The following is a 26,689-nucleotide window of genomic DNA, read 5'->3' on the forward strand; positions in this document are numbered from 1 at the left end:
ATTTCTTTTTTTTTCCTTTTTGTTTTTTTATGCAACAACTATAATAGACATTTGTTGCATACGGTGAAATGATTCCAGAAACCAGACTCTGGTTTCTGGAATCATTTCACTGTTTCACAATATTCACAGCATTTGGCTTTACATTTGTGGTCAGTAGGTTAGCCAATAGGTTATGCTAGGCTAAGCTAATAGTATATTATCTTATGACCAAATGAAGATGGATAAAGATTCTTCCTATATCCATGTTCAATTGTGCAGCAAAGTGATTCAATCATACTGAATCACAAGTCATAGAAATTATTATAATTCAAGTATTTTTTCCTTTGCAATTAAATGCATTTTAACATTTATTATTTATTATTTATTATTATTTTTATTATTAATTTTTGACTGTTTTGTCTCCTCTGCTCACAGTTTTCTGCCTGTTTTTCTATATTTTTGGTCAAAACAAAGAAAAGGTTTGGCGAGAGTGATTGGATTGACAACAAAGATTTTGTCCACTTCTCCATGCACCATGACCCCTGACCTCTCTGTCCACTCTGGGCTTTGTAGATGTGTTGAATTCAACTGCCAAATCATTTCAAACTTGGTCGAATGAGGAAGCAAGGTCGGTTTCCATGGTGATCAGATTCTTCTATATTTTTTTTTTTATCACAAACTGGAGTGGACCAACAGACATAGAGATGCATGAGGAGAGATGAGTGGTTCTCCAAGGAGCACATTAAAACGCTCAGCAACACAGATGGATGGAGGCCTGCGGGGTTAGGCCTGGCTCACTGCACCAGGCGGACTGTGTAAAGAAATATATAGTGTTTCCTGTAAAGCCACAATATATTGCACCAAGAGCAGATCCTTGTTCAGCGGCCATGTTGATGGAGCGTACAAGCCTCTGTCTCTGTCTTCTCTGGCCACTGTGTAATGGAAATGTATTCTGGAGTTTAATTAACTGTGGAAATGCCAAAATGCTGGCTTTTGTGAGACCAAGATTAGCCCGCTGAATCCTGTGCTGTTTGGTTTCTGGGGTAGATCAGTATGTGTACTTATTGTCTAGTTATGTACAGGATTGCACATCTGCTTTCTGAAGTTAATAATTAGCTTCCATATTCCACTAGCCTGCAGCTACTAGCAAAAACAAGTGAACGAGATATTTGTATTTTTAGCACATCTATAGCAAAATCAGTAACATACTTGTCTTGCTGTAAAAATGGTTGATTTGAAACAGATTTTCAGATAGAATACGACAGACATTGTTGTCTCAATACAAAACAAAAATATCAACCTCCCGACATTACAATTTCCTATTTTTTTTTCTTTTAAAATTGGTTGCTCTCAAAATAGCTGCTGCTTTCTCGAGAAGTCAACTTTTTCATGAATTTATAGTCAACAAATCCTGCTGTGAATTTTTATACAAACTTTTGACGACTCCTTCCTTCTCATGAGTCATCAGACATACATTATTATAAATGTTATATTCATTATTCTATATGTGCATAAATATCTTCCTGCCTTTTTGGATATGTGGTACGTTGACTGAGTTTTCGATTTTATCATATGGGTTTTAGAGCTATACAGTATTACCTGTTTTATCGTGGGGGTTATGTTCTAAAAATAACTCGCAATAGGTGAAATCCGTAGTCAGCTTTATTTTTTACAATTATTATATATGGTTTAAGGCTGTATACACTTTTCTCAGACAGACTTAATTAATTAATAGTGACTAGTGTCGATTGAACATATATGTAAATTTGGCTGAACACATTCTGTACTGTACAGGAGACACGGCATGGAGGAGACTGATGGACAATGGTCTACAGTCCCTTAGCCAATCAGGATGCAGAACACAATGTGCATTCAGACGCTGTAAAAAAGCATGTAAAATTGCACTAAACTGTGTAAACAGAATTTTTGATATACCTATGGCTCCATTCAGAGGAAGAGTCCATTGTAACGATGAGCCTGACTGTAGGATTTGGCAGTAACAAAAGCAAAATACAGTTAGTAGTTATCCTTGCACTGTGTTGGCTAGGTTCTCTGCTGGTCCTCCACTGTCACATCAGGGCAGCCCCATCAGCAAAGAGCAAAAATCAATACAGTGCTGGTATAAGCGGCAACGCTGCAGTGGATGGGTAATCATGGTTGTGTGCCATATGATGTGGTCTCTGTGTGCACCTGTGTGTGCAGCTGTGTGTGCCTGTAATTGCAGTCTTGTGTGTTTGGAGAGCTTGATGAAAAAAGTGATTTCTGTTACTGACACCTTGCTGAGTATGTTTTTACTATTACATTTTAATCTTTTATTTCAGATGCTGCAGACAGTGTCACAGTAACAAAGTATGGCAGAGGTTCTAAAAGTTGTGAAACTACTTCTGTAAATAGGTTGGCTGTCACATTTTAACAAGCTAAACGTAGGATTGTTAAATATGGACAAAATGGGGGTGAAACTTGGATTGAATAGGAAGTAAGTCAAGAACCAAGCCAATACTAAATTATGACTACAAGGCCCCCAACATACAGGTCACAACTAGACCAAGATGGCTCGGCTTAGGGCTAAACTAAGGTCACACAGAACTTCAGAATGAACCAGAACCACAAAAGAAATACACTAAAACTACTACTACTATTGCTACTTCATGTTTTGTCTACTCCACTGTGATGGAGTATGAGTTACAACGTTTTCAGCAATATAAAACTATTTAAAAAAATTGTGTGTTGCGCTTTTAATTTTTTTCTCACATTTTTATGGAACACTTTTTGTTACTCTACTCATCTCTGAATAAATTAGTTCTAACAGAAACCAAATCAGAACTGCCAAAGATATCCAACATTGTGCCACACTCTAACAAATGTAACACTTTCACTTGAACAAAAAGGGTATTTGTGGGCCTTTTTTGCATTATAACTTTAGCTTTGTAAAAACTTGTGATTGTCTGTGAGACCTAGATAATAGCTGACATATATGGCACTGCCATTAGCTGCGAGAATCCACGGTGGGTTTCCTTCTCTGCTGCTGCACAATGCAGCCACAAGTAATTAAAGAGGCGCATGTTTGGCAGGATAGCTAATTAAATTAGCTTTCACTGTCTGTGCGGATGAGAGCGCGTTTGGAGCTAGTGAATACCTATTGTGTGTTTGACTTTTAATGCTGGCTTACAGAAGAACATCCCCCATCTGCATCACTGATGTACAATAGGGCTTTGTGCAGCTTCCAATAATATACATAAAGGACTTAAAGATCAAATGGTATTAATTGAGTAAAAAGGAAAGAAATCATATGAACATATACATTAAACTTCATTGGTGAAATAGGCCTACATGCATCTTGTATGTACGGCATTTCACTGCTTCTGAGTAGCTTAATTTTTCAGGTTTAGCTTTCAGTAGTAAAAGTATTTCACATTTTCTAACTTAAAATGTCTACATAGGAAAATATACTTTATAAACTTCACCTCTGTTTCTAATGAGGTGTTTAGGCGCGAGCTCCCTCTGCTGTCAGCAATGGAAACTAACATTAGCATAAATCTGTAAGTTTAAGAAGCTGATGTGAAAGAAAGGAAGAGAAGGTTATGTGTGTAATAATAAGGTGTGTGTGGGTGTGTGTGTGCGCCTGTGTGCGTGTGTGCGTGTGTGCGCGCGCGCATACATGCGCGTTAGCAGCATGTGTCCGTTGCTGCGGTGCTGGTAAATTTGTCAGCGTAGTGTGAAGTGATGGTTGCCGTCTGATAATAAACAGCAGAAGCCGCGGAGCATGACTGAGGCCTGGCACAGCTGATTTCACTTTGGCTAGCACTAATTCAGCACAATCTCGTCTCTGTCTCCTCAGCAGTGTCGCGTTTAAAGGACTCCCCACTGGAACAAACTCTTCTGCCATAATGGTACCAGTGGGATTCTTCTACAGGGTGTTATGCTTTATGAATTAATAAGCAGCATAGTAATAACTGCAGATTCACAAATTAGGTTTATTATTGTGTATGCTTTATGTATCATAGGGACAGTATATAAGATTTTATCCAATAAGAAAGCAGACTGAGCCTTACATAAGTCTCTGATTTGCCAGGTTCAGTGCTGAAATCCAGTTGCTTTAAACCTAAAATGACTCTCTGATCTAGATCCTCACTATATTAACTCAGTGTTAGTGCAGCCTCTGCAGCTCAGTGAGATAATTCAGGAGGTTCTGAACTTTTACATGAGGCATGAGCTGACTATATACTTTGAATGAGAAAAAACATGCATGTCTCCTGTTATATACAGGGTTAAGGCACAACCCACGTTCTTCAGTTGATTTGTTTTTCAATTGTAAGAGCACATGTTACATACTATACCTTTATAGGGCAAGTGAATTTGTTATGCCCTGGCCAAGGTCTCTTTATGTTTATTTTCTACTAGTTTGCATACATATTAGCTCACATTTGGCATGACATCACAGTTTCTGCTCACTATAATGTGTGACTGGGTTAAAAATTTAGTTTTAATATTTTGGTTAAAATCCAGCACTTGGCCCATGTTGTCTGTTTCGCAGCCCTGGCAAAATTACTAACCTAAATGCATGCCAAATAGTCTTCCCTTTTATAACAACATATTAAATGTGGCTTTAAGGCCATATTAATTGTAAATGAAATAGAGCTGCACGCCATTATCAGCAACACTAAAAATAACCAATATAACAACAAAGAGAAAGCACAGTTTGTTCAACAAACAAATTGCATTTCACTTATACGATTTTTGGGTGAAAAAAGACATTTTAAGCCAACCCTCTCCAAAAAACTATTTTTTTCAGCACAAGAATGGGGTGAAGAGTAGGAAGTGTCATTCAACAAACCAAAACTGATCTATAATTTTGCTTATCAATACACTGATTGTATTAATATTTAATCCCACCTTTTAAAATAATGAATTGCATGATTATTTGTTATTTTTAGTCATGTAAAAATCCTATCCCTGTTTAACTCACTGCACTGTACATGTTCTGATGTAGTCTAGCCCCTCTTTGAGTCCTACTTCTCCCAGGCCTGTTGTTGTAGAGCAGGAGGTGTTGGCACGGAGGAGGGAGTGTTGACTTTCCCCAGCGGACCGCAATCCTTCAAGTCCTTTTAGCTCGCTGAGAGGCTGCTGGCTCCACTAAGCTCCGGTCTATACCCAATCCCCCACATGTATACTGTGGCAGACTGTACACACACATGCTAACCAACAGGGGGGGAGTGCAGCGCCTCAGGTGAAGCATGCAACATAAATAAATTGAGTATCACTAATCTGGCTAAATGAATTAAACATGCACACAATATGCAAACGCCACGCTTTTTACCCCACAAGTTGACATTGGTTCTCATGAGGGGAGAACACAAAGCAGCCATAACATTGTAATAAGTCCTCCAGCTCTTGGTGCAGTAGAAAAGAATTACTGCAATATTGTTACATAATTTGTGATATTCTTGGAATTGTCTGTGATATCCCTTTACAAGTTAAGTGCCAACTCCACAGTATGGAACTTATTCATCTGCATGTGAGATGAGCAGATGTCACCAGCAGGTCAAGTTGCAAGTCAGACCTGTGGAGAGGCAACTCTGCTCACAGGAAGAATGCATAGTTTTTAGATATTTTAAAGCAATAACCTGTAATTGAGCTTTCCAATGAAATAGCATCTTCATGGAGACAAGATGGTGATGAACCTCCTCCCAGAAAAGTTACATAGTGGTCCAGGTAAATTAAAACATAATTACATTTCCATGCAACTATTAAGAGCAAATATCCAAGATGGACCAAGAATCAGTTTGTATTTTATGTGTGTACATCTAGTACTTGTAATCTTTTTTGAGGGTCCATCATTAACAATTGTATTAAATGTTTGTGTCTGTGTAATCCCTCAGTCGTCTAGGTCTGTTCTATAGCTAAAGTTAAATCTGTCAACTGGATGTTTGTCCAGTTGATAGATTTAACTTTGGCTTTTACAATTAAATGTTTATATTTCCTAGATGAATGTGCTTATTCCATTAATTTTAATCTTGGTGAAGGCTGTTCATTTTATGCTATTACACAGGGTAGAGATTGAGAAAAAAGTCAGTTTGCAGTGGTGCCTTATTTAATTATTTTAATATTATCTTAATATTATAATTGTCTATTTGTATAATGTCTCTTATTCATATAACAGCAAGACAATGCATTACCTATGGGCCATTTCTATGGGACCAATCAAGCTATGCTTTGTGCATGTTAAATCTTCGTAGATGACTTCAATGCATACATATACATATTAGCTACACACCCAAACTTTTTTTTTTTAACACTCTGGTGCTTTTTAGCTCAGAGGAGCGGCTAATTTATGCATGCATTCCTTTTTGTCTTGACTACAAAGGCATGTGCGTCCCAGTTCTTTGTACATCTCCCTCAGCTGTTAGAAGCTGGGTCGACTTGAGGATGCACAGGCCCTGCCCACGTGCTCACAGTCGGCCTGCGTCCGCTGGTCTGGTTCTGGCACGGATGCGCTCATCCCAAATGAGTTTTTCCACAGTGGTTTGGTTCAGATGGGGAACCATTTTTTTGGATGCCCTTGCAAAAGGAAAGAGTGCCGCTTTGGTGTTTGGATACTCACTGCTAGTAACTGAATAACTACAGAATCAAAGGAAAAATCTTCTCACTTTCACTGTGGATTTTGGCAACACTTATCTAGTGCCATCTGAATGAATTAAATTGCATATATACTAAAATTTCATCCAAATTAGACCAATGTTTTTACATTTTAAAGGTACACTATGTAACTTTTCCAGTGGAGGATTCGCCAGTGCCATTTACCTGTAATGTTCCACACTCACATTAACACAGGGCTCTCAGACGTTAACCTAAGTTCATCAAGTTAAAAACTGTCAGTATAAAAAAATTACATGTACAGTCCCTTATCCTGCCACAAGGGGTCACATGCCATTGTAACACATGATTGTGCTGACCCCAAGTCTGAATAAATAGGTCTGACAATCTGGAAATTTAACCCAAAGACTGAAAGGACAAAAGGTATAGGACAGAATGACACAAATAACATAGTATCATTACAAATATTTGAAAAAGCAGTGGTTTTGTGTATGGTCTGATATAAACAAAAATAATCCATAAGTTCCTGTAATACTGGACATTGTCATATTTGTCTTTTGCTCTAGGCATCGCTAACTTGGGTTCTTGTCTCCTAATTTTGTTGCTTGTTTACGCTTGATGCTTCCCACACTTTGTCATCTATTCTGTATTCGTTTGACTGGCTAGTAGACAGTATTTCACTTTGGGTTTTCACATGAGCACTCAAAGTCATATCTATTAGTAGTATTTGTCCACAGTTCATTCAATGTTGTTTAACTGACTGTATCAAAGTCTCTGCAGCCTTCTTCGCCTTCTCGGGACAACCGCTGTGAAACTAATTTGAAGGGTCAGGGCTATGGAAAACAGGGTTTCATTTTTTGGAGCGGCATTAAAAGCAATAGAGATGTGTGTCTTTGATGATCCAAAGAAAATTGTGCTGAGCAAAGCACTGTCCCAAAATGTCCTCAGTGGATGTTAATGTTTCATATTCTTTTGACCATGGAGAATCTATGGATGTACTGGATTTTTAATTGATTTATTTTTTGTGACAAGTTGAAACTTCGCTAAACCGCAATGTGTAATCTTTTTTTAATTTTATTTTTTATTTAAGTGCTGTAGTAGTTTGTTTACAACGGCTAACATTACGAACAATGCACGTAATCTTGCAATGGTGTTACCGAGACCTGGATTTGAACTTCTTTCTTCTTCAATCTATTGCATTATCTACCAAAATCCTATACAGCATTTCATAGACAAAGGAAATAACACTTTAATCCTCTCAAGCTGGAATCATGAAATTTGCTTGGCTCTGTTTTGGATTCACATCTTTCAAAATGTCACTATTGCCTTCGACACATTTCTTCACCTTGACATTTTTTTCTTTTTAAAAACTTTTTGTTGCAGTAAAGGACTCTACAGATCATTACGTACAAGGACAGAGGGATGGTCTGTCCCCACCTTCCAATCAGATCTGTACTCAGGCAACCAGTCGATGTGTGTGCGTGCGTGCGTGTCTATAGCTGTGGGGAAAATGCTATATCCTGCAAAGAGGTTAGGGAGGAGATAACAGAGGAGAGTGTTCAAGAGGGTATTTCAATGAATTTGGGCTGGCTCTTAAATCTGAAGTGCACCAGATTTTACAATGATACTACAGCTGAGTCTACACTGGAGGGCTTTGTGTTCTTGTCTTTGTTGTTGTTTTCGGGAAAGGGCAATGACGCATATAACTGGACCTAGAATCGGTTGGTCCTAAACATGAATATATTCTCATTGATTCATTTTATTATGCCTCTGTTGTAGATCTGGGTTAGCCCTGGCTTAGTCTTGTTGTTGCCCAGTGAACATCAATTGAAAATCCCATTATTTGGAGTTCAAGAAGTAATATTTTAAATGAGGTGCATATAGCACATAGCATGAATACATTTCTCTGTCTGTACGCTCCACTCCTGATTGGATGAGCTTGTTGCTGTATGCAGATTGAGGCAGACAGTCAGTTGAACTAAACCTTGTGGTGCATTAAATGAGGGCATCAGGCTCTGTTAGGCAGCAGTGTTCACAGGTACGACTGCTACACATATCTGCTAATAGAATTACACTCCCTCTGCTCCCATACTCATTTGTGATAGCTTGATCATTTTCACATCTTAGACAGAATATCAAACGGCAATTACGCAGGTGTTTGGGTAATGCATGATATTTGATAATATGAACAGGCTTTGTTCAGCCTTTCCAAATGATAAAAACCCTTACCTTATGTTTCTTGCAAATGTAAAATAAGGATTAGCAAAACTTGAGCCATGAGTCATGTGAGTCACTGTTTGACCCTTTGGGGTGAGAGCTGTCTGAGGTTTCACTCTTCTTCACTTTTCTGTCTGAAAAAGCTCTTCTAAAGCTGTGCTAGTGGCCAAATAATTCTTGCATATGAATACTAGTGATGTGCCAAGAGGTTTGTGAGAGCTAGCTATTAGAGACATTCATATACATCATGTATCCTAGCTTTCAGTGTCCAAGGACAGAATAATAGTTTGCACTATTCAGAGCAGGAAACTGTTGATCTTTGACCACTAGTTAACCACTGAGCGACTGCTGTGCCATGTGATCTAGTGTTGGCTTCGCTGGCTTGTTAAGATCATTTCAGATTGTTAATAACTGTTAAATGTCAGTTGTCTGTGGTTACAAACTTAGTGAATTACAAAGGAATATACTGTGCTGTTGTGGTGGTTGTTAGAAACACAAAAGGTATATTTAGTTTGTAGCTGCACCTGGGAAACCTGGCAGACTTTTGCGTTGCACTCCAGTGGTTTGATATTTTAGCTTAAGGCATTCATTGCTCAATATAGTTTACGTAACTGTTCATCTACACCATCTCCATTTGTGCTTTTATATATCGTATACTCTGCACAAGAGAGTATAAAACTCATCTTTAACATTCTTGTTGCGCTGTAAAACTGGGACGCTCTCTTCAGAATATGAAAGAAATTGCTAAAAAACATGTTTTAAAAAATGGGTCTCAAACATTTTGGATACTACTGTAAACACAAACAGCCCCAAACCAAAAAGCACATCTATATTTAACTGTACCTGGCTCATTGTAACGGTAAACTGAGTCTAAACTTGGGTGAGGGCAGCGCTGTGTGAGCCACTGGAGAACAACAATAATCATTTATGCTGCATATTTCTGCCGCTCATCAACAGGGCTTTTCTTAACGGTGCACATTAAAAATGGATTGGATTCCTTTCAAGTTGACTTCTTTGTGCCTCCCCTCCACACACACACACACACACACACACACACACACACCCCTACACACATATACACACACACTCTCACACAATCTCGTGATGAACTTCCTGTCTGAATGAACGGAATAGGTTTGAAAGGGAAGTGGGACTCATATCAAAGTGAGAAAGAAAGTAGGCTTTGATTTCCACGTAGCTGTCTTTCCAATGCAAGTCACGTCAATGGAGATGTTTCACAAAGCAGTTCGCCTCATGCATTTTCATCAACTGTCAGCCACTGTCCCAAAACTTCAAACTCATCTTGTCATATTAGTGTAGTGTTGGTCATCATGTAAAGTGGGTAGTGCTTCACTGTAAAAAAAAAAATGTTACTACTATTACTTTTATTTTTTTCTCATTTATACCTAATGTAGCTGTGTATTAGATGTTGTTATTGTTAGCAACCCTTTTTGACTCTGGCTTAGATCTGGTGCAACTCAAAAAGCCATATATTTTCATTGATCTTAATTGGTGTGAAAATTTTAAAACCAGTGCTCTAAGTATTCACACCTTTCTTTTTTGTTTTTGTTGTCCATGTGTTTGAGTAGTCTTCTCTTCCTCCCGTCTGCAGGTCAGTTCCTGTGGGTGAACAGCACAGCTCTGGGGGGCCTGTGGGTGATCAGTCCGTGGTTGTGGGGTGGTCAGCCTGGCCCCTGCAGTCTGGACATGGCCGTGTTCCTCCACCCCCGACAGAGCGGACACTACACCATCCACCTCATTGAGAGGGACAAGCCTCCTCTGGTGCTCTTCTCCACTGACACACTGCCTCGCATCACAGGGTAAGTACATCCCAGCTGCAACTTACAACTGGAAATGATAGCTCCAAATGGCCTAACTTGGGAATAGAGTCATCACCAAATTCTCATGCTCTTCTTGTTAGATGCTCTTTCCAGAAATGTCAAAACAAATTAAAATGAGAGTTGTCCATTCAGCCGTGTTTTTTATGCATGCTCTCATTTGGATGCAGTTTTATTAATAGCAGAGGGTCCATTATTAAGCACACTTCCGCCCATGCTTTCACACAAAATTAGCATAAATGTACAGATTTCTTTCATTCGAGGTGGAGAAGGCGAGGGCTTTGCAGGCCCATATATAGAATCCCTATTGAAATAGCTCCATGGGGATTTCTATGACAGAAAGTACAGGCTGTATCTGACATATTGTTTCAACATGTGTAATTTGCTTTTGTCTGAGCCAGGCTTCAGTCAGCAATTACGATATTCACAGTAACTTCTCATGTGGCTAATCCTTAATTAACTCAGGTCTGATCTGGTTTTAGCGCTCTTTTTTCAGTCACAAAAATACACTATACTGAAGGAGAATAAATTAATATATAAGTAATGAGCTTCTCTGTTTTGACCCTTGAAGCTAAATTGACTTTTACTTGGTTTAAAATGTTCAGTCAGTAATAATCATCTATAGATGCATATAATCTGATTCAAAAGATCATAGGTCGCACTTGAGGCTTTGAAATCGTTCAGTTTTAATTGCAACACTTCCAGAGGGCTGTGTGGAATTAGAAAACACATTTCCTGGCCAATATACCTCATCAAGGAAAATGAAAGTTTGTGTTTGTTCATGGATCAAAAAGACACGTTTCAACATTTGTAGCTTTTCTGTTTGGTTATTTCTTGTAAATACAGCAAATCTCCCAAAGTGTTACATTGGCCCCTGCTCTACGAAATGATACCATTCAATTGTAAAACGTGCCTTTTAAACTATAAAGTATTCCTTGTCTACTTTTGTGTATTCTTTGTTATTCAGTCACAGTAGCTTCAATTTGTTACTAATAATACTATTTTAATGCATACATTCTATGTGGGCATTTTATTCAAGGATCAATAGTCAGTGCCATGTTTTTATTTGTCTACAGGCTCTCTCCAGGGCCCTGGCTTCATCAGAGCGCCACCCTTCCTGCATGTGTGTGTCCCCGCTTGTGTTGGCTTGTAGGAGTCAATGCGTCCTATCATTTGAATATACACGCCTCTTAAGGGAGCATAGCATAGAGGCATTCATTACGTGTGTGACGGATCAGGCAGCGCTAGCGTTTGTGCATCTCATTTGTAGTCAGAAACTGCATTCTCCCACGCCATCTCCACCGCTTCCCAATCTGCGCCAAGCCAAACTCCCATGCTCCCTTCTGCTCTAAGGGGAGGCCTCTACCGTGTTAAAAAGTGAAGACTATAAAAAATAAATGTAATAGCAGGTATAAGCAGACATTGTGAGTGTAGCTTGGATTACTAATTGCTGGTCAGCATCTTAGCCGTTGCATTTTAATGCGGTGTTTTGACGGGCAGGTTTGAATCAATAGTCAGGCCAGTAAGAGTGGAGCTACAAAACCTCTCACTACACACTGGTCATCTAACAAGTGTGGCTATAAAAACATGCTCAGGTGAATCTATAATACTATGCAATTAAAGCTGCTGCTCAAATTTACCTAATCTAAACTCGTGCTTAATAAGGTAGAAAGGAGGTCACTTACTGTACTTCCAAACTTCTTAGTCATCCTGAGTACTTTTCGGAGTACTTTGGTATAGGGGTGAGCAATAAAAAATATATTGTTACTGTATAAATGCACTGTAATTGTATTGTTAATTGAGTAGTATGTGTCTTATGTGTGGAGTTTGCTGGGACTATAAAGTACCTTAACTTCAGTCTCAAAGCAGACTTGAGTAGTCTTGTAGTTAGACGTTCTTGATGTCTTAATAAATTAGCAATATTGAAGTAACACTGTTTAAGACTTATATTTTATCCCACTTTGACCTATGTGCAGTGCAATTTCCAATTAGAACATTTTCTGCCCAAACCACTTCAAATAGGAGGAGAACGCTTTCATGAGCGTTGCGTCATTTGAGAGGATTGTCCTGTACACAGAGGTCCACGTTTCTGTCCCAGCTTTATCCTCCACTGCTTTCAACAAAATTAGTATGTCGTAATGAAGAAGCAAGAGTGTTACAACAAGGCCGCCACATTCAAGTTTAAACTGCCTGCCCCTGTACGCACTGTAAGATGTCATTACTGCGGTCCGGCTGTGAAATTACTTTAAATTTACTCAGAACGGGGTCTGGCCTAAATATGCTGGTGCTGCTACTAAATAGTATTGCACGATGGCCAATCAATCATTTTCGGGAATGCACTTTTTGAGTAAGCCACATGCAATAGTGTCATTCCATAGTGTGAACATTTGATTACTAAAATTAAACTACAATTTTGAGAAAGATGAGACAAATCAGAAATAAAACTTGCTAACATTACTAGACTTAAACCATACACCTTATCTGCCATTGCTTGTATTGCAAACTATAACCCCCAAAGTCTGTAAAATCTCAAAATTGCAGTTTTATTACAAGGAGAAGCAGTTATTTTTGTTTGGCCTTTCGTAGCCATTACACTCTTATGCTGGTTCAAGTGAGTTCTTTGTGTGTGTGGCCTTCTTTCGGATAGCTTTCTCATTTTAAAGTTGTAATGAAAGCAACACACTCTAAATGACATTGATATAAACAGAAATCTCATGGGTCTAGGTGAACTCTTATATCCCTCTTATCAAATGCACTTAAAAATGTAAGTTTTTATTCCATTCCACTTAGAACTTATGTGTTTATAAAAGGCAGTACATATGCACAAGTGTCCCTGGTAGACTTATTCAATTATTGAAACATCCATCTAAGCAAGCCGCAGGTCAGTTAATGTGAGTGTTTGATGTTTTCAAGCAAACGAATGCATTGAATTATTATTACATTTCTTTAAGACTAGACTACATTATACAGGTTCATCTAATCATCATTGAAAACGTAAGTTACAACATTAAAGAATGGTAAATTGTGTTAGCCATACCTCCTTGTCAGCACTTGATCTCGTCCGATTGTGTAAGCTAAGCAGTGTTGGGCCTGTCATGATCATTACTATATCAACTTATCATTCAATTTGTGGGGGCCATATTTATCGTATGTACCTTTATTTTGCATAAGTGAGAAATCTTTTGTGACTTTTATGACAAAACAAAATTTTAGCTATAAAATATTGAGCATAAATACAAACTAACTACTAAAGTGTCTGCTATTTATTTATTGCAGGTAATTTTAACTATATTATGTGTTTAGAGTAGTTTTTTGGGGGTAATCCAGCTTTAGGGTTATCTTGTCAGAGGCATACATTCATTTCAATATTATCATTTACCGTCTATTTTTACTTAAGCAATATATCGCAGTCCAAAATGTGTTATCATGACAGGCCTTCTTTTTAGTACTTGAGTGGAAGTACTAACCTGTTAATACCAGTTTCCACAGTGGGGCAGCGGTGGCATTAGTTAATGTGTAGTGTTGTTGTGTTTTTAGGCAAAACGCTTCACCTACCTTGCAAGTATGGATTGATTATTATTAAGTTTTTCCTTATAGATTCATATTCACCGTGGCTGCACTATTGTTGCAGTTTGACCCAGTTGTATTTCTTATATTAACGAAAGGTGAAGTGTCCCTAACTTTTGCTATGAACTGATCTTAATCTCTTGTAGTCATTCAGTGCCTGGTCCCGGAGTAAACTGAACTGAAAATTGAACACTATTGGAGTTAGAGTGCGTCTACTGTAGCCATCTTGTTCTCAGCGTCCACTCATCTCTGGCCTGGTCTGACCCTCTCTCTCTCCCTGGGCTGATGGGGGGCTCCCAGCTGCCGTTCCTGGGACAGCTGCCAGATGTAATGGTACAATGCAGCACACGGGTCTGACAGAAGACAAAGGCAAGAAGTACTTTTTCTCCTTTTAATTGCACATAAAGTCTGAAGGACAAAACTGCAGCGGTGACACAGTGTACAGCTGGTGCATATGTCACTGCAACTCCACTCAATGAAACTTTTGCAGCTAAAGACTGACTAGTAACTTTGCGACTTCAGTGTCGAACATTACCAATAGATGTATTTTAGAAGCTAGGAGTGGCAGTGGCTCAATGGTTAGAGCGTTCAACACATTAACCTGGAAGTCTGTGGTTCTATCCTTGTTCATTATTATTTTGTCCATGGGTAGGATACTTCACAGCCTGTATGTATGTGGTTTTGCAGAAATTGGTGCATGATAGAGCTGAGGGAACAGCCTTGGCAGCCTTGCTTTTGTATACACAAGGGCAGATGTGGCTAGTAAATTAACTTACCATCACCAGTTAAATGATTAAGGCAATGTTAAAGTGGATATATTAAATAAATTGGAGTTTTATGAGCTTTTAACTATGTTATAGCGGTGTTTCCATTCATTATTTGGACACTCAGAGTTTTAAGTCAGAGAAGAGAGGCATATTATGTCATTTAGTGTTCAAAAAGTGAAAAAGTGCTGTATAAATCAAGTGCTTTATTATGGTTACTTGAATTTTCCATGAGATTTGACTGAGATGAGCGAGTATTTAATTGTGTACTTTATTTGTGTCTAGCAGCACAATTGTAAATGTGTATGCATGTTCTGATAAAAACAAATCACATTCAATATTCATCAAGTGTAATGAGAAAAAGTACTTTTAAAAAAATAATAATAAGTAACCACATTTAGCTTGCACGTCAAATTAATGAACTTTATCTTCCAAACGACTGAGATAGTAAACATCCTGGATTCCCTGCAGCCCTATAGACCGCTTAGTCCACATTGTAAAGTAACTGATCCATAAATTAAGCAAAATGTATAGGAGAGCTGCAGCAGTGCATTGTGGGCGATAACTGATGCTAGTTGGAGAGGAATAGTGTTATTTCCCGCCATCGTCTGAGCATCTCGGTGTCTCTGTGCTGCCGTCACCGCTGTGTTTGTCTGTTTCAAATGTAAATGAGACTTTGAGCTTTGGCAACGGTCTTCTTGCTGTCTCTCCATATAGTATTATTTTCATGGACTAGTACACGACCCATAGAAAGGCTTTTCTGTATGTGCTATGATTCAGTCTAATCCAGTGCAAAAGTCAAGTGTACCTGAGAGCTTTCTGAATGCTGCAGAGTTGTATTGTGTCCGGGTTATATAGAGAGTGGACAAAGAAGTTGTGTATCTGGCCTTATCTTTATACACATGAAGACTCCTTGTTATGTGTATTTGAGGATTTGAATGTGTAAGTGTGCTTATGCTGTACAATACACAGACAGCCATTCTATCGTTCTTTCATCCGCCTCAATGCAATTTAAATACTTTTGTGTTTATATATATTGCCTTTGAATAGTGACAGTAAGGATTTGCGATTTGCATTAAAACATCAACTTTTTAGGCTTTGATTAGCTTACTGATTGTGTTGGTATGGGCAATGATCATTCTAATAGCACTGGAAGACTCACGGGAGTGCAGAAAATATTAATTTAAAACTATACCAAAAAAAAAGTATTTAATCATAATCCTGTGAAGGTAGGACATGTAGGTTTTCCATCGAATATTTTATAAACACAACCTACCTGATGTGAAGTAAACACGTTCAAATGAAATACTGATTTTAATAGATATTTTCTTAGTTACAATAGCGTTATACATATTGATCAAGTTGTTTGTTTCCATTTGGTTTTACAGTCGATAATCCAATCAGAAAGCAGTATAAGCTCCACACTTCCTTGGACTAAAAACAGGAAATAAACCTAAAAGGACTTTGGATCTGAATACTCACTACCTACACTCCAGGACCTGCTAAACGTAGGCGAGGGTCTGATGCGTTCACATGATCCTCTGGAAAATGTTTTTTTGAGTTGAAAACTGCACATGAACACTCGCAGCCTGAGTTTCACACTTGACGTTGCCTGCTGTGTGAAGACAGCTCAAATTCAACAGATTTTTCCATTCAAACATTTGAGCTTTTTCACTAAACATTTTTGTATTTAGGGGTTTACTGTCAGTTGTCATAAGAGCAACAGATTTGCACAAGAAAGACCCAACACTATTGTTCAAATATTTTCCGATGTAACATTAACTAGTGATAGCGACGTAAAATAAAAAGATAACGGTATGCAACAACAACAGCTCTCTTATTAAACACTGTTAATGTGCGAACAAAAGTTTTATTATTATATTTTATTATTGGTGACATCAAAATCCAGATTTTCAAAGAATGAATGAATGCAAAAAATTAAAAAAGATATGACCTGTACATATACTGAAAATGTGTAAAACGTGCGTGTGTCCCCTGCTACTGGCAACCTTTATTCAGCTGAGATCAGTTTCCTTTCACTTCCTTTAACTTCTGATTAGATTTTGCCCATTATCCTTTTGCCCAAAAGAAGCTTGGATAGATTTCAGCCCCTGTGACTTCCCCTTCAGACCTGTTTCAATACATTTCACCCTAAGGCTGCCTCTGATCCAGGATTCTCTAATCACTGTTCCTGAGTTGTATTGTACATTCATGACAGCTCCAAGTTTTGCACAATTGAAAGAGAAAGAAGAGGGTTTGGGGAAAAAGCAACACTGGCCTAGATTTTTCCTTCTGTCAAGTGAATTTGAGTTTTCACCTGTGGCAAAAGCATTTCGAAACTCCACCATTCAAAGCTCTGAATCCCAGACCCTTTTTGCTGTGATAGGCAGTTTACATCAATGCAAATGCACAGATAAAAACTGTTTTCTCCCTCTCTTCTCCTTCCTTTGTCTGGTCCGCTGATATAAGGCGCATTAGTCTCACTTCTGGGCCCAGGCAGCACATTTTTCACTATAACAAATTGTACCATTCAAAGTCTCAACAAACCATTGCTTAAAATGTATTGTGAAGAAACATTATTTATACTTTGTGATACTGTTATAGGAAAGTTTGTCTTGTGGAGCTTGGCGTTGGAATATATTGGCTGGAGGGAGCTGTGTGGGCGGACCCAACTTGGAGAGTTGTTTGCAGTTAGTATTTGTTCATTGGACTGGAGACAAGATATTTTTTTGTTTGAAATGTCAAAAACATAAAATATAGTCTATAATTCTTTGTTTAGTGTTTTCAAGAAACTGTAATAATGGTCATTTTAATAATATGCACTGGATTGATTTTTATAGAGCATTTTGGACACTTTCCCATTGAAATTAATTCTTAAATTCTGACACCCATGGACACATTGCATTAATTTCCCCTAACGTGTAGAGGTAGCCACGGCTGCCCTGGGTCTGACTGGCATAGGGATATAGTTGCCAATTGCTCCTCCGATCATCACCAATCACTGATACACACCTCATTCTGATAAGCACGCTGGGTGAAGTGTATTGCTAAATGGTCAGAGCATCGGATTGAACTGCCACTCAGGTTATACCAGCTGAACCAATGTTGCCCCAAAGTATATAAACCTAATTTTAATTTTTTTTAAGTCCTCTTGGCGCTGCTCTTTGGTGTCACAAGACATATCCATTGCTAAAAAGACATTTTCTCACTTACTTTATACCCAATGTGAGTTTCTGGATGGTGTTCAGGAAGGGCATCTGCCATTTTATTTCATGCCAAAATTAAACATGCAAATCCTGTACACTAGAAAGCGGAGTATTGCGTGGTCGACCTCAGAGGGTGAAAGCTGAATGTTAGAGGCTTGCTTATGTTTTAAAAGAAAACAGAAAAACAGTTTGGGTTGTAGGATCATGGCCAGTATATTTGTACTCTGCAAATAAGAAAATATTGTTTACACTTGCACTCGGCCTCAGTGCTCACCTCTCATTACAGCATTTTTCACTGTTTAACCCTGTGTATTCTGGCTTCTATCTTGGTTTTAGTTATGTTAACACTATGACACTATTACGGCTCTGACTACATTTGTTGCGTTCAGGAGTGCTTTTAATACTTTACCTTTGGTTTAAGGCAGATAACTATAAAATCATTAGTCAAATGTCACCCTGACATCGAACTACACCCAAATAAAAGACAAAACTCTATTCGTCCTGTCGGTATTTAGCTCATTTTTTAGCCTGGAGCTGCTCGGGTGCTGTCATGCAGAGCAGATCCATTTAAGGCTCCACCCGAATGTGAAAAGTCAAAATGAAAGTTTGATTGAGGGTTGGAAGTGATCTTGGTTTGTGTGCACAATGTCTGCAAAGCTAAACACTGGAGGCGGGTGTGTGTTTTGAATTATTATTAGTGTTTAAGGAGCTCACATCAGTGAAATGTCATTACCAGCTCATAACAGTGATTAACCTCAACATGCCAGAGTATGGTCAGTGAAGACATGTGACCTATATGACACTTTTTAAAGCTGCTGCTGAATCATATATAAGGCATATCATATTTGTCATATGTCTGTTTAATAGTATTATTAGTAAAAGTATTAATAGTATTACTATACATTACTCTGTTGTGGTGTGAGAGAAGGTGAGACAATACTGGCTGAATATCTTGCTTTGTTCGAAAGGTATACATATCGAGCCAAATCATTTCTTGGCTCTTACGACTTTAATTGTCAATTATTTCTTAACGAGTGATCTTGAGTAACACTAGTGATATAGTGCAGAATCATTGTGATGTGCTGTTGGATGAGGTTTTAATGTAAATCTCACATCTGAAAATACACACTGCATAATTAAATGTGTTTTGCCAAGGCTTCTGTATCAGGCCAACTATGCGTATATTTTAGGCCTATCTAGGGGCTGATCAAAGAAAAACTTATGAGGGAATCTGAGATTTTAAAAAGTCTGCATATTAGAGTTTTATAACAATTCGTTTCAATTATGATGATGATCTTTTATTTGGGTCTTAAAAGAACAAGAAAATCTTAAAAAAAAACTAACTCTTTTATACCCACTGCAGCCAGAGCTGCTAACTCTATTAAATGAGATGTGGATGTGCTGGTTAGTTCACTGTCATCATTTGTGATTTATTTGTGATGTGCTGAATGAGAAGTTTATCTTGGATAAGGATGAAGCGTAGTGCCATCTGTGGCAGTGTGCCAATGTCATAGTGAAAGTGTTTGTTTGGTGAAACCAAATGGCAGATTTCCACATCAGTGGACAATATAATGTTGTATTTTGTCATTAACATAATTAGATCTACAATGAAATAAAGATGTGGGCTCAAATGCAAGATTGGGACTCATGCCTTGATAAAGTTTATACAGTTTTAATTGCTTGTCAGTATTTTAAATTAAAGAGGTGATGAAAGTGAACATTTATTTAGCATTTACCAGCACACACGCTCTAATGCTCAGTGTAATTATGCACACCAGTGACAACCAGCAGAAGGCCTTCAAGCATCAGAGCATGAAACCAGTGCTCCGGGAGGGCATCGACAGAACAGGTGTCCAGGCAACCTTTCAAATAAAAACCTCATACACCTTTAACCTGTCAGCACCCCTCCTCCTCCACCTCCCCTCACCTCAGATCTGCTTTAATGTGGACAATTTGCTGCTCATAAATGCACTCACCATTACAGTTCACAGCACATTGGGTGATGGAGCTTTCGGTAAGAGGTCCCGTTGCAAAATCTGGTTAGGTCCCAGGTTGTTGGGCACCTCCAGATGTGTAATCACCTCCAATCAGGCCGCACCAGTCGCCACTGCCATCTGTTTGAAATGGCACTTTAGACGGAGGTGCCTCTCAGGAGCACTGAGCACATGAAGAGGCCCAGAGTATGGAAAACCTGTGATTACCAACGCCTTGTGTCCAAAATGGAGAGAACAATAGCATTCTGAAATAACAGCTATTCTAATATGGAGAGCCCTCTTAATCAGGGTAATCAGGGCGTGTCTTTGGTTGTACGGAAGTTTCAGATTTGTCACTGTCTCACTATAAGAACTACTGTTTCAGTACTCCGACACAAGATTTCCCCCAGGATCTGTAATGGTCCAACAAAAATACCCAAATTGTGCAATAGATAGCTTAAGCAAGGACCAGCACAGACAGAAATCTGGTTAGCGTTTTTTGTTGAGTGGCGGTTAATAGCTGTTAGCTTACCCTGTTTTTATTGGTTGGTTTGTGCATTAACATAGACAAAAGGTACTGCTGTGTTGTACTTATATATTTATATTTTAATTTATGAATTTAAATTTTAAGAATGTGCCTACAGCTTCATGCTTGGACTATTAAAGATCACCTTGTTCCAGTGGCAGAAGAAGCGCTCAATTTTGTTACGTAAGTAAAAGTACAAATACCAGAGCAAAGAAATATTCAAGTAAAAGAACATGAAAACATTTTAATTAAAAGTATTTAAAAATGTACTTGAAGAGTAAAAAGTTAAAGTATTTTGCAAAGTTTTTGAGATCTAATGAAACTTCAAAGGTAGCGATTCTGAGAAAGATTTGTGCTGAATTTTTTTCAACAGAAACAATTGAATCAATATTTTTTTCCCTAGCTGTTTTTCTTTGTATACATGTGTTTGCTCAAACTATGAATATGTTAGAAATATCCCCACAGCCTTTTCAGCAGGTCTCAGACAATAAAAATGTGGAGTGGAAAGTACATACCTTCTCTATTAAAGTAAAGTACACATACCTAAAATGTATACTTAAGTACAGTACTTTGCTACTTTTACTTGGCTACCTTCCACCCCTTGTTCACCAATTACTGTTACTACTTACTGCTATTAACTATTACCCATCCATCCATCCATTTTCTTCCGCTTATCCGGGGCCGGGTCGCGGGGGCAGCAGTCTAAGCAGGGACTCCCAGACTTCCCTCACCCCGGACACATCCTCCAGCTCCTCCGGTGGGACCCCAAGGCGTTCCCAGGCCAGCCGAGAGACATAGTCCCTCCAGCGTGTCCTGGGTCTTCCCCGGGGCTTCCTCCCAGTGGGACATGCCCAGAACACCTCCCTAGGGAGGCGTCCAGGAGGCATCCTGAGCAGATGCCCGAGCCACCTCAACTGGTTCCTCTCAACGTGTAGGAGCAGCGGCTCTACTCCGAGCTCCTCACCCTATCCCTAAGGGTGCGCCCGGCCACCCTGCGGAGGAAACACATTTCAGCCGCTTGTATCCGCGACCTTGTACTTTCGGTCATTACCCAGAGCTCATGACCATAGGTGAGGGTAGGAACGTAGATTGACCAGTAAATCGAGAGCTTTGCCTTTGGGCTCAGCTCCTTCTTTACCACAACGAACCGATACAGCGACCGCATCACTGCAGATGCTGCACCGATCCGCCTGTCAATCTCACGCTCCATCCTTCCCTCACTCGTGAACAAGACCCCGAGATTAACTATTACCTAATAATTATTTAGTACTTACTATTAACTAGTATGTTTTTTTTCTAAATTAACACTACAGTTAAGATGATGCCATTTCTTTCTTGTAAAATAATGGACTCATAGAAATTTATTTACCATAGAACTTGAAAGTGCCTTTATACAACCTAAATTGTAACCTTATAAATTCTTGCCACAACCTTGAAGTTCAGTATTGGCCATATAGAACTATTATGACAAAATGTCCACTTTGACTTTCCTGTAACAACTTCATACCATTTGAAGGTCATCAAATATTGTCATGAGTTATTTAAGGCAGCCCATGTTCACCGTGCCCGATTGATGTCAAAATTGATGTCATGACAGACATTAAAAGTAAAGAGCATATTTCATCCCATATCACCACCTCTGGTGTGAGATTTCATAACACTAAACTCATCTGAAAAACTACAGTGAAGCCTAGATACTGTTTTTAAGGTAATTGTATGCAAATTTCCTCAGTCTTGATGGTGTTTTGGCCCTCCCATGACCAAACAAAGTGCGCAGCTGTAGCATCTTCTAGCTGTTTGCGTTGAAGCCCTGACACGGTGCATATCTGGAGACAAACAGATGGCCATTAAGACGCACTCTGCCCCGGGTTTCTATGCCCCTGTAGTGGCCACTTGAGCTGCAATCACATATGCTGATTATTTCAGAACACTTCGATGCTCTTCTGCTAAATGGCCTCTGGCATGGGTGCTGTCCACTTCTGTCCACCAGCTGTGAAGTAATGCCAGTTTCCCATTTTACACAACACGGGTTTACATACATGAGGTGTGCATGTATATGCGTTACAATTCAGTAGCTTTTTGAGCTTTTGACCATGCTATAACAGTGCTCCCTCATTACTGTTTTACTCAGAGGTGTATTTTGATCCATTCATGCATGCTTGAGTAATCCTGTATTGTCCTGCATTCAAGAAAAAAATGTTATTCACCTACCACCTATCTCCTCCCACTACCATTATTAAAAAAAAATATAGACTTTTGGTTATATATGTACAAAAATGCCATGTAGCCTACAAGAAAAAAAAAAAGTGTAAATCAAAATCTGCTGCCATTATGAAGAGATGGGCCTAAGATCCGCAATTTTTAACAGAAAGGCAATGGCTCCATTTTTATTATCAAAATGTCTTAGATAAATATTGCAGTTTACAATATGTATACATACATGTGCAATGATAATCTAATGGAAAACTGTCAGAATAAAGCATATGTCTTCCTTAAGCAAGGTTATGTGGTGTAAAGTTGTTATAGGCTACGTGAACCAAGGTGTAAATTATTAATATGTGTAATCTGAAGGATGAGCTCATTTGATAACATAGAATATCATTTGCAGAAGATAAGACATCAGTGCGTGTGATTGTTCAAAGCTTAATCTGTGCAGCACATATAAAGAGATCAGACTGATAGAAAACCCAATTAATATATTTGATCCATGCATTTGTCCTTGAAATGAAATCCACTATATTATAATCATAGTTGTTGGTATAGAGACCGTAAAGTTGGTTGGTTTGATTTCTGCTATGGAAAATACATGCTGCCTTTTGTGATTTGTTTGATTCAAAAAGCTGTAGTTCAAGGCAAATGTCCCAGCTGATAATATGCACTTTGTGTGGGCACTTGTTAATTCATGTAAACCAGATTACGTGGCATAATTTAGCTCATATCTTCTATTCACTTTAACAATAGCTTTTATTTGGCTATTGTGACAACTGAAGAGTATCCGTTTGTGCACACTTTTACTGTTATTTGCTCCAGTGAAGTGAATGGGAGGGCTGGGAATTGACATGGGAACTGGCCTCATCGTCTGTGCTTTGTTGTTGGAGAATTGGCAAGCAGCTTGTTTATTTCCGAGCACTACAGTAGGCACTTTAGCTATTAATGACAGATGAAACCTCTTTTTCTATTTGGCAAACAGTTGTTTAAAATGGTGGTGTGTAATAATAGTTTCACATTCTACTACATCAGTGGGAGCGTTAACATGTGCCCACTCGCTTGTATAATTGCTCGCCTCTTCTTTTTACAAAACAAATAAATGCACCAAAAAGCCCATTGTGGAAGTAAGATGTATTTTAATTGGCTTTTCCAGTCAGAATGCCCACATACCATTGTGCACTGCAATTTGAATGACTAAAACACAACAAAGAAAGTAACATCCGTTTGCGTTTAACACTATAGGGCTGCAACGATAGTCAGAGTAGTCGTGACTAGTCAGTTATTAAAATAATCATAATTGAATTTTGTGTCCACAAATGAGTTCTTGGTACAGAGGATAAATTCCAGGAATGAAACAGTTCATTAGACCCATCTATCATTAATTATGAGGATTGTACATGTGGAATGTAAACTGTAGAAAGTACATCTTTTAATATCGACATTGGCAGAGGGCTCCTTAAAAGGAGAACAGCAGTGAGCCATATGGAGAGAATTCAAAAATCGACAAGATAAATATACTACCACTAAAGTTACCTGTTTCTCAATAGAAAGTATTATCTGACTATAGTCAACTAATTGAAAAACACAGACTGGTCTATTAGACTATTACAATAACTGTTGTTTGCAGCTGTAAACATATGAGATTGTTAAGAGTGACAGTATTAACTTATGTTATGTGTAAATGCTGTAAGCTTTATAGATATTTAAGAGCAGAAATAAGAATTTTGTCTGCACCTCCCATTTCATGATATACATAAACTACACAATTGATTTTGTGCAGTCATTTAAAACGTAGTATAAAGTCCTGAAGTAGGTTCAAATCTGCCAAATGTCATTTTATTGCTTGGAAAATCCAGACTGATCTCTCTGCATTTTTTATGCAGATTGACGTCTTTCTGGTCCCCTTGTCCTCCATTGTGTCTAAAGTCCAGCCAAATGTGATCGTGCAATGCGATTTTTTTTCCGGTGATGTCTGTGATATGAATGAGCTCATTGGTCACATATGATTTACAAATAAAATCAAATTTATCTCACCTCAGATGAACAGAGTTTACTGCTTCTCTCATTAATTCTGCAGAAATCAATACTTTTTTTCTGGATGAACCATGTGTGTCCCCGATTGGCTAATCCACCTGTCAATGACGCCCATTTGAAAACAAGGAGATTCACCAGTGACCAGACTCACATCTTCGTATTGAAGAAGTGTGCGTTGTAGATCTCAGGAAGGTCATTTTAGTGAATGAGGATGGAATTCCATTGGACCTGCAATTAGCGACGACGTGCATAACACAGATGATCTCTTCATTGTGGACTGCTTAGTATGTGACAGAATCAAGAAAGTGTGTTTCAGAGTTTGTCAAAGTCAAAATTTGGGGATTTTTTTTTTTCTTCTTTTGTTCATAGTTCAACTATTTTAACTATTTTGTTTTAAAAAGTCCCACTTGGACAAAGGGTATGATTCACATATCACTGCAGTGGTTAATATTACGTGATAATATCCCACTGCTCATTAGAACACTTGTGAGAATTAGCCCCATTCATTACTGATCACACAGCAGGTTTCTCCTGACAGGACCTGCGGTAAATCATGAAATTTGAAGTAACCTTTAGTCACTCTCAAATACTTTAATGGGGTGAGAACTTGATATGTTGTAAAAGAGCATGTTACAGAGTTGCCTTTAGACAGGGTGGGAAAGTGCAAATACTCACAGAAATTGAGTAGCGTTTTTTTCGGACTATAAGTTGCACTTTTTTCATAGTTTGGCCAGGGGTGCAACTTATAGTTAGATGTGACTTATATATGAAATTATTAAAATATATAATTTCACATCTTTGTTATTGTCACACTGACATCTGTGCGAGGGCACTCTAGGCTTGTGTAGCAGTATGACAGCTATGGACTTCCAGAGCTGTGCTTCATCTACTTCCGGAGCAGGTGTAATTGTTCAGAAGTGACACAGAGGATGAAGAATTCTATTTAAGAAACAATTGAAAAGTAAAACATAAAGTTTGAGTTTCACTGGTTTGTTTACTAGCAGGCCAAAGTTGTATGTATATTTTCCATGTGTTCATATGCAGTTTTGTGTATATATGATATGAGCCAGAGCTTATGTTATATTTGATGTGTTCGCTAGGTCTACGGTGTGAAGGTGATGAAGAAATAAGACCACAGTAAACATCAGTGAAAAGAACTCTTGTGTCTCTCGTGTTTATGGACAAGCCACCATATGTTATGTTAGCATAGTGTATCTGATTAACTGTTAATATCTTACATAAACATAACAGACAGTTCATTGTCTATGTGTTATTTTAGTGTGCTGTACTGCTATTCAGGATGTTGTTGTCTTTTTTATTGGTATTATTATTAATTGCCTTTAAAGATAAAATGTCTGTTCTTGGTCTCGGCTGGTGTGACTTATACTCCAAAGTGAAGTATAGTCAGGAAAATATAGTATATTCCATTGTTAGTAATATTTATTTATTTACTTTTTTTTTTAATTTAAACCTGTACTTTTATTTAGGTAAAACTTTGACAGCAATACTTGTACCTGTGCTTGTGTACATTTTTAGCTACCTGTACTTTTGCTTGAGTACAAGTTCTTTGCACTCTTTCCACCACTGCTTTTAGACATAACTTTGTGTGTTGTTTCATATTGGTTGATACATCTCCTTGACTTTTTTTGGCTTCATACAAAGTACTTTTCAATGTTCCATGTGATGCAGTACCATGCACTGTGGTTTTATATTTAATTTATGCTAGCTAGTTGTTTGAGGTTCTCGAAGACCCACACCGTATTTCATTTACTGATAAGAAACA

General features: G+C 38.3%; 1 protein-coding gene across 1 annotated transcript in view; it reads left to right on the forward strand.

Moving 5' to 3' along the window:
- The window catches only part of alk (ALK receptor tyrosine kinase), a 186,779-nt gene that overhangs the window by 39,236 nt on the left and 120,854 nt on the right, over nucleotides 1-26,689 (forward strand). Inside the window, exon 2 of the mRNA XM_033988718.2 lies at nucleotides 10,403-10,610. Within this exon, the coding sequence (XP_033844609.1) occupies nucleotides 10,498-10,610 (113 nt within the window). The 5' untranslated portion in view covers nucleotides 10,403-10,497. The remainder of the gene's footprint in view (nucleotides 1-10,402; nucleotides 10,611-26,689) is intronic.

Source organism: Periophthalmus magnuspinnatus, chromosome 22 (assembly GCF_009829125.3).
Source record: "Periophthalmus magnuspinnatus isolate fPerMag1 chromosome 22, fPerMag1.2.pri, whole genome shotgun sequence".
Lineage (NCBI taxonomy): Eukaryota > Metazoa > Chordata > Actinopteri > Gobiiformes > Gobiidae > Periophthalmus > Periophthalmus magnuspinnatus.